Source organism: Rhipicephalus sanguineus, chromosome 11 (assembly GCF_013339695.2).
Source record: "Rhipicephalus sanguineus isolate Rsan-2018 chromosome 11, BIME_Rsan_1.4, whole genome shotgun sequence".
Lineage (NCBI taxonomy): Eukaryota > Metazoa > Arthropoda > Arachnida > Ixodida > Ixodidae > Rhipicephalus > Rhipicephalus sanguineus.
Window position 1 is genome coordinate 69368756 of NC_051186.1, and position 18279 is coordinate 69387034.

An 18279-nucleotide genomic window follows, 5' to 3' on the forward strand; every position below is an offset into this window, starting at 1 on the left:
TGTTCTTTTACACGCAGGAAAAAAAGATAATAATAAAGGGGGGAAACGACCACTAAAGGAAACGGACGCAGCTGGCCACGCAAAAGCCTTTTACGACGGTCCTTCGTTCACGTGCTTTCTCGTGTTTTTTGTGATTTCGCGTGGCGTATTTTTTTTCTCGTCTGTTTCTGTGTCGTCTGCTAACGTACAGCGGACGACGAAGCGCTGGCCGGAACAGACGATGCTTCTTCTGCGGCGAGGCGGCAAAAGGGCTGCGGTAAAATGTAGCTCACTTCAGCGCGGTGTCGCTGCTGAAAACGCCATTTTGGTGATGCGTCCGTAATGCTACCGCGCGCTGCTGAAGGGTTCTTTTTTTTTCCTCGTTACGCGCAATCCTCTCATCGACGACCCATTTCTTCCGTTCTCTTTCTCTCCCCCTTTGAGCTTATTTATGCGTGTGATTGCAATCATTGGCTTATGATTGGACGATATAGAGGCCTACCTATTGTAGCTCTTCGATGTTGTTGTTGCCGTCATGCAGTCTAACCCGAACATAACGAGTTGTCTTCACTATAAAAGGTTGTTCAATATACCAGGCGATTCGATGTAACCGAAGCTCGCGCATATAGGCGTAGTTAAAACGAAATAAGATGACCAGTGCGAATAATAGAGACCATTGTTCATGACTGCTCCGCGTCTTCTGTGCATGTTGCACTCTTACAACTTTTTTCACGCCGTAAAATCGTCTTTAAACATCCGCGCTGTAGATATACGACTCATTTCACCTACGTAACGGTGCTATTTCGGCTTGTCGTACAGCTTGAAAGAACGTGATAAGGGAATGCATTATATGCGCTAAAACGCCGGCTCTTGCGTAAGGCATATATATATATATATATATATATATATATATATATATATATATATATATATATATATATATATATATATATATATATATATATATATATATACATAAAAGAATGTGCCGCATATACCGCATTGTATTTCTCGTGTCGAAAAGAGACCATGCATCCCTTTAGGGGCGTAACATCAGTTTTTCTTTGTTTTTTTTTGTTTCAGCTACGAACGGTCGTAGAAGAGAAAGAAAGAAATGCCTCATTTTTCGTATATTGACGCGCCATGCATGTTATCCAGCCCCGTTCTCATACAAGGAATCGAAACGGTTGACTTTTACATGCCGCTCTTTTTCTTTCTTCGAAATAAAAAAAGAAAAGAAAGAGAGAGAAGGGGTGCCACCATCGCTCCGTTTATGACGAGTCATTTCCGTATCATATTTCGTGAATGAACTGCTACGGCGGTTATGCTTTGGAAAGAAAGAAAGAAAGGAGGAACGAAAGAAAGAAAGCATGAAAGCATAAAACAATCGCGGTATAAGCGAAACGCGGCTGAAGGAAGAAACGGAAGCGAGCAGACGACCGTTAAAAAAAAAAAAAAACAGCGTCGTCTGCTCGACGACCGCGGGCGTGTCTGCACAGGAAGGAAGTGAATCGTTTGCACAGGAGTCGTTGTAGGTGTACGCATGCGTAAACCGTTCGAGGAACGTCGAGGCGCGGTTCGTTGGTTATTATAAAGCCCGCGGTTAGTGCCGCTAGCAAGTTCGCGTGATCGGCGTTGTGCGCATGCGTTGACCGTGTTTACGACGAGCTGGCAAAATTACGAATGTGACGTATTTGATGTGCGCGCAGACGTGTGTCGTCTGTTCGAGCAGACAACGGAATCCGGAATGCTCATTTTGACCAAAAGCTTACGTCACACGCATAGATGTTTTTCTTCCTGCAATCGCACGCGGAGGCGCTTCAGGTGACGTTGCTGCATGATACAGAAAGAGAAAAATTAATGTTGAAACTTTTTTAATATGAGTCTTTAATAATTTTAAGCTATACGTAAAGCAGACGACACTTTAACATCACCACAAGTGGCAGTGATGTATTCTCCCTTCCTGACGCTGATAATGTGAATCGAAGTGATCTGTAATCTTCAACTCTGTAATCTTTAAGTGTAGCTTCAGTGACTTAAAAAAAAAAAAACATATTTGCAGCCGGCTGTGGGATTTATCTTCACTTAGCTATGTCCTTTCCGACTACAGGCAAATTCCTTCAATACTTGCTACAGGTGTAGCCTGACACGTAAGCATCAAGCCGAGGCAAGCCTGTTTGCGGTACACAACTATACACAACGAATGTTTGCGTTGTGAAACGCCACGAATGTCCTCTTTTTCTTTTTTAAAGGGGAAAAGAACCTGGCAGCTAGGGGATTGCATTTGATGTTTCATGGCGGAATTTAGGTCGGCCTGAAGCTGTCAGCTTACTTCAGAAGTTCTGAACAAAAAAAAAAAAAAACGCAAAGGCTTTGAACGCAGACGATAATAGCAAGAATTTCGGCGTGTGCATGTACTTCGGTCGCGTATACAAGAGTATCGGGTAGTCTGCACAATTCGTCTGCTTTCGAAGCGCTTTGGATGCAGACGATCAATGCCAGAAGTGCGGCGTCGTCTGCTGCTTTTTGCCGTTCACGCATCATCTTCGCGCCTTTTCTACACGATCTCGATTCAAAACATCGGCGGCCGGATAGCTGCGTGGTAATGTACCGAGGCGGTGTTATGAAACGCGGAAATGGCTCCGCTCGGCCGTGAAGCATAAGATGCAACAGAATAATAATAACGGCGAAAAAAAAATAAAGCAATAGAAACGATATCGTTCCGCGTGACCGTTGAACCGTGCGCTGGCGGAAATAGCGGTAGCGTATAATACACGGAGAGTGGGCGACTTGCTTTCCTGCATACTTCAGCTGCGTGCCGGGCCATTCTCCAAGACGTGAATTCGTGGCTTTCTCTGTGGCTACGGCTAGGATTTCGATTTTACGTATTCGGCATATGTAGAACACTACTGTTCTGTACATACCCGAAGGCTTAAGGTAAATATCTAGAGGCGCCAATTTTCGCGATAAATCGCGTGGGCTAGGTTTTTGTTTGGTCACGTGCTCGAGAGGTTATCGATTTCTTTTATATCGATGGAACTGATCGCGCATAGTTTCTAAAACGAGTAATAGCTGACATGTTTGAGCCATTAATTAGTTTTAATTCGTGAATTAGTAGTGGAAATAGTGAGCTGTGAATTAGTGAACTGATAAACGGCGTTATCTGTCTGTAGCGTCGCTGACAGCTTCGCCAGTGCGAGACTACTAATTGCGTCATAACTGAGGGCAGTGCGAAACAAACTCGAATACAAGGAACAGACGACACAATGGAGCGCCAAATTTCGGCACATTTTAATTAAAGGACGTCGACATAACACCTATTATATATTTGACAACGTATAATACGAAACTTTGAAATATGTGGATATGAGCAATATTATCCCAGTTGTAAGTTTTTTTTAACGTGGGATAAATCATTTCTAAGTGAGCACCCGTACCGTTTGTTACATCTATTACCGTCTGATTTGCTATATTGAAATGTTATGAGTCAGTACCAATAATCGATCGATATGTTTGATATGACTAATGTAGTTAGCCAGTAAACACGGATCGCACTAGACATTTTCTACAAAATTGTGTACATAAATAGTGGCCTGTACTGTAGATAAAAGTGACCTTAGATGTAAGTGGCCCTTCATTTATCCTGGATAACGTAGCAGACGGTACCGTTTAGCGGCGTCTGTTCACAGTCAGTGCTCCTCGCTTTCTCCGAAATATCGTCTGCTCTTCTGAGAAGCAGACGACACGTGCATGCAACCTCCGCGCAGCTGTCGTTACCCGCCATTATAGAGTGCGCATGCGTCGTGATGCCACCCTCCCCCCCCCCCCCCCCCCCCCTTCACGAAGCAATTAATTTCTACGTCTTCTGTCGCGCTTCAGCGGTGCGCGTTCATCTGCGGAGTCGTCTCACGTGCATCTGTATTGCCGCCTTCGCAGCAGGCGACAGACAGTCTGATGCGCGTTGCCAGTGCGCTCAGCTGTATTGTCTCGTTCCCCAGGCGCGCGCGCTTTGTTTTACATTGCAGTAAACATGCAGATTGCTTTGGCATGCGACATGGGTACTTGTATGAAAACTTCCTTGCACGTGCGTAGTGGCAATTGTTACATCTTTTTCACTGGAAGCCTTCGACGATCTGAGTAATTTGCTCTTTGCTCGCAGCTTACGTTATAGAGTGAAAGTCCGCGTATCTCAGAGCACCGTTTATGCGTACGCATATACACGGCCACAGAAAAAAAAAAAACTGTTTAAGTTGTGTCAGTAATTACCTTTATATGACACTAAAACGCCACCCTTAATGTGAGAAAAGGCTCTGAAAGTCAGAAAAGACGAAATAAAATAGATGACTGGTGGCGACGCCGCTTCGAAGTTTCTGCACTAGCTCGACGTGACGTCAGACACTGCCGACGTCTGGTCGGGCCCACAATAAGTGTTTATCGTTAAAAATGGACCACATTGCTTTCATATATACCGAACTCTCCGAAGCTTCAAAAAGTGCTTCTTGACCAAACGGCTGCCGTCACTACGGAGGCATAATTGAAATCCGTCACGTCATATTGACGTGCGGGGATTTCGGCGCGAAATTCGAAAGAACGAAGCTTCTCGGCCTTCACTTCTTTTTCCTCCCCGGCAGTACTCGAACTCCTGCTGCGACGGAGGGAATAGATACGGAGTCGTATACACACCTGAAGGACGTCCCTCAAATAAGGTAGAAACGACGACGCCATCTTTGCTAAAGCTGATTAAAAAAAAATGAGGTCAGAAACAAAAGGGCGGAAAAGTTACTTCTGCGCAAGCGTGGCTACAATCTTCTGCGTCCGTCTGTTTCTTACGGATGCAGGCGTCGTCTGCTACCGCAGCGCCGATATGGATGTTTATCCGTCTCGTCCCCTCATTTCTTCATCTTCTCCTTCTTTTCATCTTCTTCACCTGAAACAGCTTTACTGAGAAAGGTCTGCGGTGACAGGATAGAGATTCGAGGCCAAGAAGAAGAAGAAACGCCACTTTGTTGTCCAGGTAAAAAATATAAAACGCAAAGCGTATATAACCAATCTCCTCGGGACAATCGTTTTACCAGAGTCCTTCGAAAAAAAAAAAAAAAAACAGCTTCTGGTTTTGCCTTGACGGCGGAATCGCGTGCTGCGGAAATAGTATGAGAAAGAAAGGAGTCGCTTGTTTAACGTGGAAAATATGTATGTACTCTGCATTCATGGACTGAAACGGGGACGGCACGCGATAGCGATATATACGGCGGGTATTGCGTGTACATACGGGCCTCTGCTTGTGTATGTCTAACGCGCGCTAGTGACGGTGTCTGCCGACTCGGGAGCGCACCGGATGACGATTTGCAAACATTCGATGGAGATTGCGCGTGGTTTGGCCCTGTTCCTCTGACAGCGTCGGTGTTTTCGAGGCCGTATGTGCCTTTTCTGTCTTCTTTGTTTATTTGTTTCTCTGTCTCTCCATATCATTTCCTCTGACCTGCTTTATTTGTTGATGCGATGTCCTGATATGTCTTTCTTATATCACTTGATGTGACCTCCTTTATCTGTTAATCTGACATCCTTTATCCTTTAACGTCACCTCCTCTGTCTTCGTATGGCATCCTTTATCTGTTGATTTCAGCTCTTTTATCTGTATATCTGACATCCTTTATCAGCTGATCTGACCTCATTTGTCTGTTGCTCTCACTTTCTTTATCTGTTCACCTGGAATTCTTTATCTGGTTGCTTTCACCTTCTTTATGTGTTCATCTGGCAACCTTTATATGTCGACTTGACCTGCGTTATTTGTTCACCCGACATCCTTTATCTGTTGATTACATCTCTTTTGTCTGTATATCTGACATCCTTTATCTGTTCATCTGACCTCACTTGTCTGTTGATCTCACTTTATTTATCTGTTCACCTGGAATCCTTTATCTGTTTACCCGACATCCTTTATCGGATGATCTCACCTCCTTTATCTGTATATCATCTAGCTTCCGTTTCTTGTTTCTCATCTGCAATTCTGCCCGTCTGCACGTTTCTTAGCGAAGTTTTCGGTGAAATGCCGCTCATTGCGTTCCCTCTCGGGCTCCGTTATAGACGAAGTGTGCGATAACTCTTAAAGCTGGAGTTAAGACAGAGTTTAATCTGTATGTCAGAATGGAGAGAGCACCCTGCGAACGAAGTAGTTTTCTTGATTGTATGTTCGTTTCCCGCCCCAACATCAGTTGTCGTGCAGTCTGTCTTAATTCTTGACAGTATGTGAGAGCTCAGGTGTCATCGACATGCTATGTATGGTAGTCACGATGACCGCATATAATCTGTTATCCTCTCATAATTCATCACCTGAACAACATCACCTGTCAGACAAAACAAAATCTGGAGATGACGAAGGTTGCTGACGCTTATTTTGTTTTGAGTCTGTCTAGGCGCCTCTTATCAAACGAAACTCGTGCGTGTGTTCCGCGTTCGCTCTGGGGGCGTGCAGCGCTTTCGTCTTCGGTTTTAATCATCTGTTTCAATCGCTCTTGCTTATCTTTCGTCTGCTACTTTTATCTGCACTGCTTTGTTTTTCGTCTGCTTGTGTCTTCTGCTTTGCTTTATGTTTCGTCTGCTTGTGTCTTCTGCTTTGCTTTACTTTTCGTCTGCTTGTGTCTTCTGCTTGGTTTTACTTATCGTCTGCTTCCTTATACACTTTTCGTCTGCATTGTCATACTCTTGCCAGGAGTCGTGCCTGGAGCATCCCACCTCGTTTGTCTGATATCAGATCCATATCGCACGCGCATATATCTATCTTGCGCTTCGGCGCCGCGGCCGTCAGATTTACGAACGCGATCTCTTACGAACCAAGCCTTCGACTTCGTCGAGGTCATCACGTTGGCCTCACTTTGGCCCTCCGCTATTTATTTCTTCATTCTTTCGCTCATTTTTTCTTCCTTCTCTTTGTTGTTGTTGTTATCCTTTTAACGTTAATGCTCGGCTGGATTAACCGGTTCTCGTCTTTCGGCGCGTTGCAGCGCTCCGGCATAATCCCCGCGCTTCCGAGTATGTAGGGCTCTTCTTCTTGGTCGACTACCGCTGGTTTTTAATTCGTCTGGCCGCTCCGGCTCCCAGGTGGCGCTGGCAACATTGTTGCCAACGCCACCTGGGAGCGTCGCCTACTCTTTTTTCTTTGTTTTCTGACGAATAGGTGCGCCATTTAGGCTGTTAATTGCGTAAGGCGGGGATCTAAACGGAGTGCCTAAGAGCTTCAAGTCTGCAGCAGCCGACAGCTAAGAACGGGCCCATTGCAAGAGTCTTTGCGTTCATCGTAGCGTTTACCGGTGGAGCACCGAAACGACTGCGTAATTATTGAACTTACGGGGCTTAGTTGCACTTAATGCGCGTATACTTTTTTGCCCCAAATCCGTCGCCTACTTTTTGGTCTAGGTGTAGTGCGCGAAAGAAAACAAGGACGACGAAGGAGATCGTGAATCACCAACTTGATGCCCAGTCGTTCACTTTGATAAGCTACTTTGAGCTTTGTGTCTCAGCAGTGACCTTAGGGATCTTTGTGTCGCAGCAGACGGCGATGTGGTTGCTGCATGTCTCCTGCCGGGGATTGTGTTCCAAGTTCGTCTGCTTCTGTCCCGCCGCATGCCAGACGACAAATCTCGTAGGGCAATTACCGAGTGTATGCAGCAGCTGTGATATCAAAATGCTGATACTATATGTTGATAGTAGAAACATGGATTGATAGATTAGACAGGCTAGACCAGACGGACAGATACATAGATTGATAATCCGTCTTGCGACCTAATGTGAACTACGTAGTGGATTTGAAATGCCACATTACTGGTTCAAATTTGATTTACTGCCGCGGTGCCCACACTGCCTATACGACAGTGCAGCAAATCGTGCGATATTTTTATCTTGGACTTTATGACCTCATATGCAAAGATATACCGCTAGGTTTAATCCGAATGTGTGCTCCTACAAGATGGCGATAATGGGTGCGGAAGAATGGTAATAAAGGGCACGGCCTAGGTGGTATCTGCTATACATCTTGCTTTCAAGTACAATGCTCCAAATATTCACCCATGGATCTATAAATCCATCCTACCCTCGAAGCCTTCCAACTCCAGGATATATAGCCAGCACCGGCGTAGCCAGAAATTTTAGACCCGCCGCGGTGGTCTAGTGATTATGGTGTTCGACTGTTGACCCGAAGGTCGCGGAATCGAATCCCAGCCGCGGAGGCAGTATTTAGATGGAGGCGAAATGCTAGAGGCTCGTGTGCTGAGGTTTAGATTCAGTTAAAGAACCCCAGATGGTCGAAATTTCCGTAGCCCTCCACTACGGCGTCTCTCGTAATCATATCGTGGTTTTGGGACGTAAAAACCCCAACAGTCACTAGTAATTAGTATTAGCCGGAAATATTTTTCAGGAGTCAACGGGGTTCAACGAACTTTTATGTATGTTCGTGCGTGTGCTTGTACATATGCGTGTATATATACATGAAAAATTGAAAATTTTCGGGGGGGGGGGGTAATTAAGCCCCGCCCCCCACCCCTGACTAGGCCAATGATAGCAGGTATGACCATATCCCAAGGCACTCCATCGCGAAGCCAACACTTTGGCCGCCAGCAGAAAACGGGTGCTTTCGAAAAAGAGCCTCTTAGCTCGTGAGCGCATGTGGCCCCTCTAGTTGAAGAACCAACGAGTGGCAGCGCTCGCCTTTTCGCCCGGAGGGGCAGGCAACTCCTTGTGGGCCGCCGCGGGCTGGCTCCTACAGCCACGATGACTCACTGCCAAAACAAGGAGTTCCCTCCTTCCCCTCATCCTTTCACCAATGCCCGATACACGTCTCAAGAAAAAAGGGAGTGGGCGGGAGGTCCTCTGTCTCAACTTTCTTTTTTGTTTCTTTCTCTCTCTCTCTCTTTTAACCTCTGGACCCAGCCTTCTTGAAGCTATCGCCTCTCTTTCTCTTCCGAGCAGTCGGCCCTGTGCTTGAGGTTGTCTTGACATCTCTTCACTCGAGAAGCACCCACCACCACTGTGTTCATTTTTTTGCGTTGCCTGGTTGCTATATCCTCCTCCTCCTCTCTTTCTTTCTTTCTTTCTCAAACGCTCTCTCTCTTCCCCGGCGACTTCGAATTGAGTGAAAGAGTGACAGGAGACGTTACGCATTGCGCTCGGAATGGAGGAACACAAACAAATAATGGCGCCGAAAGATGGTGCTCCTGCATGATGCTGCTTTCGGGGGTAGGTCCCGCGCGAGGTTTCGAACTTGTTGCGCAAGGAAAAATACGAGAACATGAAAAAGGAAGGAAGAAGGAAATACTTTGCCAGTGGAGGTCCTCCCCCGCACACCGCTAGCGCTTAAATAAAGAAAGGAACGTTGAAGCGCGCAGAGAAATAATTGAAGAAAAAAAATGAGGTGAGGAGGGGTAGCGGCTTTCGACCGCAGCGCAGTGGAGCAGACACGCCCCACCGTTTGCTACCGCGGTTCCTGGGCGCGCATTTTGAAAAAAAAAAAAATGCGGTGTGAGAAGAGAAGCCTGATTGTATGTGGGTTTTTCATATTCAACGAATTTTTAAAACGCTTAACGTCGAATCCATGCATTCCTGTGGTGAATGGCTCAGCATTTATGATTTTGCTATTTGTGTGTCTGTGTGTGGGGGAGGGGGGGGGGGGTTACATGCCATATGGCATACCGATTTGTGTGCATTAAGCACGTGAAACTAACCTCGTCGTGACCTTTGGCGTTTTTCTTTTCTTTTTTTTTTTCCTAGTAAGGTGTAGCCGATGTTTAACTTGTGGATAGTTTGGCAAGCGGATCATGAGCTAGCGATTCATAACCAGTGTCAACCAGTGCCACTCGTGGCCATGATAGGGAATGTTGAACACCCTTTTTGCGCGGGTTCGAATCCCGGCCACGACGGCCCCCGCATTTCGATGGAAAAATCCTACAGGTCCGTGTGCTTAGATTTAGGTGCGCGTTACAGAGAACCTCAAGTAGTCAAATTTCCGGAGCCCTTCCACTATACAGCATCTCTCATAATCATATCGTGGTTTTGAGACGTAAGACCCCGGCAATGAATGAATTAATTAATTACGTACGTGTGATCCTTACGAGTGAATAACTGACTTGTAAACGTTCGTGTGCTACCTATCTAGACGTCAAACTAGCCGGAGTTTCGATTCCGAAGCTCCGGAAATCCGCGACGTCACAGCTACATTCAGGTGCCGTATATTTCCGGCGCGAAATTCGAGAACGAAACTGTGACCTTCATTATTGTCTTCCGAGTAGTGAACATATATGATGCTGTCGTGCAGAGAGATTCGAGACAATGGAGTTATCGAGTAATAATTTATCGCGGTCTAAACTGATTCGGTGTTTCACCTTTAAAGCACAGCTATTATAGCCCGTCTCCCTCAGTCGTCCGTCGCCTCCTTCTCGCCGGAACTTCTTCTACTCGGCTGCACAGTGAGGAGTGGGTCGCCGGCTTCTAAAAATGGCGGCACTCGGTCGCGGTGCCGGCTTTCGTTCTTGCGGTGCCCGCCGCCCGCCGCGGCGAAAACGGTCTTTCGCCCGCCGCTAGCTGCTTCTGACTCTCCCGTCGGATTGGGCGCCAAAATAGACGCAGCACTCGGCAGCCAGAGGAGAGAAAGGGAAGGCGGATAGCCATTGCAGTGACTGCTGCAGACGACACTTTAGCACTGGTGAAGGTGGTGGTGGTGGAACGTCCGCCTCCGAGGCGGGAGGTGCTGGGTTCGATTCCGCAGAGTCGCGCCGGACACCCACCGGTTCAGTACCGGTCTCGTGGTCAATTTTGATCGCGATATTGGGCCTGATCCGGATGGAATTTCTGCATCGCGATTGGCTCCTATACGCAAGCTGCAGAATGGAGCCAATATGCAGTTCAGAAATTAGATCCCAATTGGGCTAAATCGCGTTCAGCACTGCACCGCGTGACACCGATGTAAGGTTGGTAATGATGGTTACTTCTGCAGCCCATAAAGGAGCACAGTTTAGCGAATTCATTAGGGTGGTGGTGGTGGGGGGGGGGGGGGGGTAACTATAGATTTTATTAAAATCACCCTCTTTTTCGAGCTTCCGTTGCTAGCTGTCGCTCGCCATCGTCAAAACGATCCCAAACATCTCCTTTCTACTTAAGGGCATCAAAAAACCCCATTCTGACCAATCACGTATGGCCGAGCGACCCGTTATACGGGATCGTATCCCTGACTGTGACGACACCTTGCGGCAACCTCCGTACATAACACGGTAGTACCAGGTTTCTAATTTTTTTTTCCCCTCTAGGTAATCTTATATAGTTTGAAACCCCACGCCTGATCCAAAATGATGCTGCGTATGGTTTTAGTTAGCTGGGCGCCAGCCCATGGGCTCGTGTTGCCGCATTGTGCGCTTGCGCAAAGCGCGCGAAGCGCTCTCTATGCGTGACTTCGTTTTCGGGACGCGCACGCACGCGCGTCGCGCAAGTTTTTTTTTTTTTTTCGTCTGCTCGTCCTCCCGTTCGTTGTAGCAGACGTCATTTTTTCTTTTTCTCTTTCTTTCTTTCTTTCATTCTTTCTTTCTTTCTGCGCCTCTCCCCCCCCCCTTTCTCCTGGCGTATTACTCACAAGCGCGGTCTAATTTTGGCCGCCAGGAAAGCCCGCCTTGAGAGGGGGTGGTTTGTGTTATATGCGGAGCAAGCTATACGTTTGGTGACGTCACGAAGTGACGATACGTTTATGTCACATTCCATGGGCTTTATATTTCCGTGTTATCCAGACTCCCGTTAATCCCCTGCAGGCATTATATATATATATATATATATATATATATATATATATATATATATATATATATATATAATTCAGTAGCCTTACAAATGAGTCTGAAGGATCTAAACTAAACGAGTTTATACGTAGTGGTATTTGAAGCGCATTGTTTCGAAATATCACTTGCATTAATTTAACAATTGCGAAAAAATTGTTACCCGCAGCGGAGGTCTTGTGGTTCTGATGCTCGACTGGTGACCCGAAGGTTGCTGGATCGAATCCCGACCGCGGCGGCGGCATATTTAAGTGCACGTTAAAGAAACCCCAGGTGGTCAAAATTTCCGGAGCCCTCCACTACGGCGTCTCTCATAATCGTGTCGTGTTTTCGGGACGTAAAACCCCAACAGTTATTATTATCAATTCGGTCGCGTTAGAAAGGAGTCTGAATGACCTCAACTAAATGAGTTTATGTGTAGTGTTATTCGGAGTGCGTTCTTTCGGAGCATCATTTGTGTTATTTTAACGACTGCGAAAGTGAAACGGGCGGCTTAAGGGTTGGATTGTTCATTGGACAGAATTAACGGCACCCTCAAGGTCAAACACATACTTAGTGGTGAAGGACTTTCCATTGTTGATGAGGTTCTACGTTGCAAGGCGTGCGCATGCGCGTCCATTGTTGCCAATTTGAATATATCCGCGACCCCCTTATACCTTACAACTGGTTGGCCTCGCGGAAGTCGCTGGCGACATTCCGAGCCATATAGGTCTCCTAGTTCTTTGTGCTTTACTGCCTTTGAAAGCGCTACGCCGACCGGTTTGCTTATTTACTTATTTTAATCACGGTATAGGTATGTTTCGAAAGGAACGCGCGCGCGACCGCATAATATAGCAACCATGCTCGCTTTGTGAAGGCGAGTCAGACTGGATCTGTTTCTTGCGCCCACGTAGGCAACCTTCGACAGCAGGTCGGCTCGGCTTCGCCTTCGAATCGCTCGACGCTGACGTCAACGCGACCTTATGCGAGGAACGCGTGTATTGTCACACGGTGTGCAATCTCTGACCCAATGGCACTTCATCACTATGTTGTTGTTGTTGTTGTTGTTGTCCATGTTGTTGTTGCCATTAAGAAGGACGCTGAGAAAAACTGAGTATTTATCAGGTGTATTTTCTTTCCCAGTGCTACTACCGCTGTTGCCTACTGTCGGATAGTATCGGCTATTGAGGTGATGTAAGGTTATTAGCATGACCGAGTGAACTTCGCGCATTTCGCGCGTGCAGCTTCGCGCGAATTATCTGTACATCATTTTAACCCAGATCACGGGCATTTGCGTAGTTTCGTGTGCTGTTTTTGTTTCTAGCATCCCGTTGCTTCTCTCTTTCATTCTTTAAACACACAAGATGGTGACAGTGTGTCACCGATCAGTCAGCACCTGTCGTCTGCATGTCGTCTGTCACGGGTGGGTTAACTCACCTGCCCTATTCGTAATAGAGTCGCTTGCAGTGTCTTTTTTTGTTTTTTTTAGATAAATGTTTGCGAGCAGACGACAGGGCCAGCAGCGCGTCATCCACATGTATAGTGCAAGTCTATTGGAAATTTCTTGCTGTAGACCTTATCAGCGGAGGGAAGGCGCACCTCCTGCTTGAACTGTTGCACTGGAGTTAAAGGCTGACTCACGCTGACGTTGCTGCCTCGGCAGTGCATTTTAGGGGTCACGTGATTTACAAGAGCCCACAGGGGATTTTGGCGGAACCCAGGGAGATTCCTTGAAAAGGTGCGTAGCAGACGAACACCAGAGAGAGAGAGATAGGAGCTAGGGTTGATGACAAAATTCGACTTCTGATTCTTTGTTTGGATCGTTCGCTCATTCGTTTGAATAGCTGATTGCTAGCCTTAAAGCGCGTGTTTTGTCCTAACAATGATCAACAAATTCCTCCGCAAAGATAGTCGTCTGCTTTGCTGCTCTTTGGCAAAGACAACAGAAGTTAAGGCCGTCTGTTCATGCTTTTCACAGAAAGAACATCAGATAACGTCGTCTGGTCTGCTTCTGCTCTACAAGGACGGGAGTTAACGTCGTCTGATCTGCTCTGCAAAGAAAGGACATCAGTTAACGTCGCCTGCTCTGCTTTGCTTTGCAAAGACGGAAGTTAACGGTCGCCTATCCTGCAAAATGATAAGGGATGCTAAAGTCTTCTTATCCGCTCTGCAATGAGAGAACAGACGTTTACGTTGTCTGCTCTGCTTCTGCTCTGCAAAGACAGAAGTTAACGTCGTCTGCTTTGCTTCTGCTCTGCTTCTGCTCTGCAGAGACAGAAGTTAACGTCGTCTGCTCCGCATTGAGAGAACAGAAGTCGCACGCGGGCGGCCCTGCCCGCCTAACCTCCCGTCACACTTACGCGCGCTAGAATGCCCTGTTTTCATTTGTGGGGTGTTTGGGAGGGGTGAGAGGCGCTCGTCGGCAAGCGTGCGCTGGATGGATGGAGGTCGCCACCAGAATAGTGTTGCGTCAACATGCGCGGTGTCTGCCGCGGCGATGAACTGGCAACGGCTTGCGCGGCCGGGTGCTGTGTGGGCCAAACTCTCCCTCCATTTTTTTTTTCTTTTTCACCTCGACCTTCTTGGCAGGGAATTCCGCACTGCCGAAATTTTTGCGCTCCCTGGGGCTTGGGGGCAACGCGACGATGCCAGCTATAGCTAGGGCATCTGCTGACAAGTCTTGCTGTGAAGAACGCGGGTGAAAACAACGCGCTCCGAAATGTTGGCCTTTCGCAAATACGCCGCTGTGCGCGCGTGCAGGGGCCGAGGGGAGGCTTATCGGGCCACCAGGACACGCTGTTCTTGGCAGTTTGTCCCGTTTTTCTTCTATTTGACTTAGCTTTATTCCTGCCCGCGCAATTTAGGGCTTCCTTGAAGGATAAATTAACGATGCCGTTTCTGAATTAGCAGTCTCGTCTAGTCCGTGTACTCCTTGCATAGCTTCATGATAAAGTTTTATAAGCTGGTCTTACAAGTACTGGAAGGACGATACTAAAATGCTATATATATATATATATATATATATATATCCAGACAAGCTTGGACCCGTATGACTGGGACTATTTGCTTTTGTTTTTCTTTTCAATCGTTTTTATATTACTGACACCCAGAAGTTATTCGTGGCTGTGTGGCTGTTTTCAACACAATGCAAAACATTATACGTCCGCTGTGCACTTTCCGTTTTTGTGTATTCAAAACAGCAGGGGCGTAGCCAGAAATTTTTTTCGGGGGGGGGGGGGGTGGAACCCCCACCCCCACCCCCTTGGCTACGCCCCTGCAAAACAGGCTGAGACTGATGATTTTATGATTATTTTTTAATGGTTGACAGTTTGTACACTCGCGTATAACTCAGTTTCTCGGATATATCGTGACTAATGTCACGCTCTGGCTTCTAAAAGAGCGCCGAAGTCGCACAAGGCTGTCCCATTGTTTAACACAAATGTGACAGCGATGCCGTTTCTCTTTCGCATTCTCTACACTGCACGCGTATTGTAGTGCCATGTAGACGAATGGGTCACTACATGCATCGCTCATCGGCTGTCACTGCTGTCCATTTCTCTGACCGATTACACGTCAGTGTCTGTGTGGCTGTTCTGGAAGAAAAGTTCTCGCGTGCCGCGTTATATATTTAGGTAACACGCTCGTCTGTCAAACTAACTTCCGCAGTTTCTTGTGAAAGGCAACACTGCACCGCGCTATTTTTCGTGAAGGATTGCCTGTCGCCGTAGAGGACAGACAAAAGGTTCATTCACGACATCTTCGTGTACGCTGAGCTGTCTTCTTTCTTTTTTTTCCTACGAGTGCAGCATTCAAGCGATAGCCACGTGCTGTGTTTATTAAAGACGATAGTCTTTCTTAGGGAACTTAAACGCAGAAATTTTCTGTCTGTCTGTCTGTCTGTCTGTCTGTCACACGATTCAACCAACCGGCCAAAGTTTAAGCACTTGCTGAACGCCCAGCCATCTTGAACTGGTAGCATGCGTTCGTACTTGTGAACCTTGTCGATCAAAAAGCACATATTACGCATACCTAAGGCGCAACATCAATACGTAAGTATTAGGTGGTGTGTTCCTTTACTAGAAAATACATAGAAACGTAATTCTAAAGACCCTAGTGTTTTTTAGGCTGCGCCGAAAATGCTAGCGTTCCTTAGGCTGCGCTGAAACGGCCGACAGAAGACTTTCGACGACATTTGTATGGAAGCACGCAGATACGCAGCCAGTTTATTATTATTATTATTATTATTATTATTATTATTATTATTATTATTATTATTATTATTATTATTATTATTATTATTATTATTATTATTATTATTATTATTATTATTATTATTATTATTATTGAGATTATTTAGACACTGACTGGGTTGAAAGGACCAAGGCAGATTAACTGTGCCTAACTAAGGTCCATCCACCTATACATAAGCTCAGGAGCAGTGACAAACAATATCAAAAACAGCAAAAACAGTGCAAGAGAAGTAGCAATAACGCAAGAAAATTGCAAGACAATAGCAAAAATAGTTCGAGAACGGGCACCATTTCGCCAACTAGGCTTCTTAAATTATGGCAGTCAAACACATTTTGCAGCGTTTACCGGCGTCACCGCCTCACTCTGCATGCACGTACACCACGTTCCGACTCTGGTCAAAACCCGTTTCCCACGTCATTAAAGGCGAGAGACACAGGCATATGCTTATCGCGTGATACGCAGTTGAACGTGCTGACGCCGGAAATGCGCCCGGAATACGTCGCGTGTGGTTACGCGTACCCTGTGCGTTGACCGGCGTCGGTGCGTCTGCTTGTACAGGGTGTCTCGAAAAATGTGTCCCGAAATCCTGAAAAAAAAAAAAAAATGTGATGGAAATTCAATATTTGCTCGCTGCCATCATAACTACTTATTCTGTGGTGGCAGCTATCTGATCGTGACTGGAGACATCAGTTATGGCAGTAACTAAAGAAAACTATATTAATTAACTTTTTCTAATTAGGGAGACAGGCGGTCGGGTCAAAAGGAGGATTGGAGCGTTTTCTGCGAAGTACCCGTTGTCGCTTTGAGATTTCAAAAAAAAAAAAAAGCGGACGCTGTAGTATAATTTTGGCAGAGTGATGGAGTTCTCTGGTAAAATTACCGCCGTCGGCGAAACCGAAACCGAAACATGGAAAATCGCTAGCATGAACTGGAGACGTTTCATCGACCGTTGATCGACTTCGCTTCTTGGGTGCGCGGGTTCTGCTTGCGACCATAGCGCGCGTGAGGCACGTGTACATTAACGAATGCAGAAAATCCAACACCGCTGCGATTGTTATCGCTAAAAACAGGGACGTCATTCCGGTCGTCTGCTAGTTGCGCTTATGTGCGCTTCTGTTTCGACTTTGCCGGTTAATTTAATAGAATTTCATCACTCCGCAATAATTACCAGAGGCCACTTATACGAAATTGTCAGCGTGAAATGATTTAGCTTTCGAGGTGAAAACTTCAGCACGAACGGACCACAAAGAGATGAGACAAAAAGCACTGGCGCTGACCGCTTTATAAGTGATTTAGTGTTGCATTTTAACTCCCCCTCCACCATTAGACAGCTTCTGTCGGTGCAGCTTCCTCTCTTATAAAAATGGCACTGAGGTCACTGAAATGGCGAGACGCGAACTCTGTGATGTCACGTTAGTGTTATCAGTACATCGCATGCTGGTTCCTTGGTTTCTCGTGCTCAGAGGCCCAATATAAGTTCCAGCGACGTCGTTATATCAGACTGGAGCCGGTTAATCTCAGCGTGACTATACTGCTTTGTCGTCATCTAAGCATCCACGTTGGAGCCACGTTGCGCGTCTATGACGTCACGTGCAAGCTGTCAATAGATGCACATCCTATTCCTCATTCTTTATTTGCTTTGCCGCTACTTATTATATATATATTTTTTTTCTCGTTCACGCAGACCTTCACGGCGTGGTGCAACTCTCACCTGCGCAAGGCGGGTACCCAGATCGACAACATCGAGGAGGACTTCCGCAACGGGCTGAAGCTGATGCTGCTGCTGGAGGTCATCTCGGGCGAGACGCTGCCCAAGCCCGACCGGGGCAAGATGCGCTTCCACAAGATCGCCAACGTCAACAAGGCGCTGGACTTCATCGCCTCCAAGGGCGTCAAGCTCGTCTCCATCGGCGCCGAGGAGATCGTCGACGGCAACGTCAAGATGACCCTCGGACTCATCTGGACCATCATCCTCCGCTTCGCCATCCAGGACATCTCCGTCGAAGGTACGTGCGGGTGTTTATGTATGCGTGGCCTCCGAGATCGGTGACGTGGGTATATGGATCTCGGAGGCCATGGCGAAGTGGAGAGCTCCTGTGGCAGCGGTGCAGTGGCTAAGTGTGGCGCTGTGCTGCTGAGATTGAGGTGCATGTTTATGAAATCCAGGTGGTCAAAATTAATCTGCAATTGCCAGTCTGTGTGCATTACTATAGCATCGTGTTTTAGCGTGTAAAGCCCTTGAAATATTATGTAATTTCAAGTG

The 18279-nt window shown here is 46.7% G+C and overlaps 1 protein-coding gene across 2 annotated transcripts in view; it reads left to right on the forward strand.

Moving 5' to 3' along the window:
• Positions 1–18279, forward strand: part of LOC119374128 (alpha-actinin) — a 98271-nt gene that overhangs the window by 60623 nt on the left and 19369 nt on the right. For both annotated transcript variants that reach the window (XM_037644193.2, XM_037644194.2), the window contains exon 2: positions 17701–18022. In XM_037644193.2, the coding sequence (XP_037500121.1) occupies positions 17701–18022 (322 nt within the window). The remainder of the gene's footprint in view (positions 1–17700; positions 18023–18279) is intronic.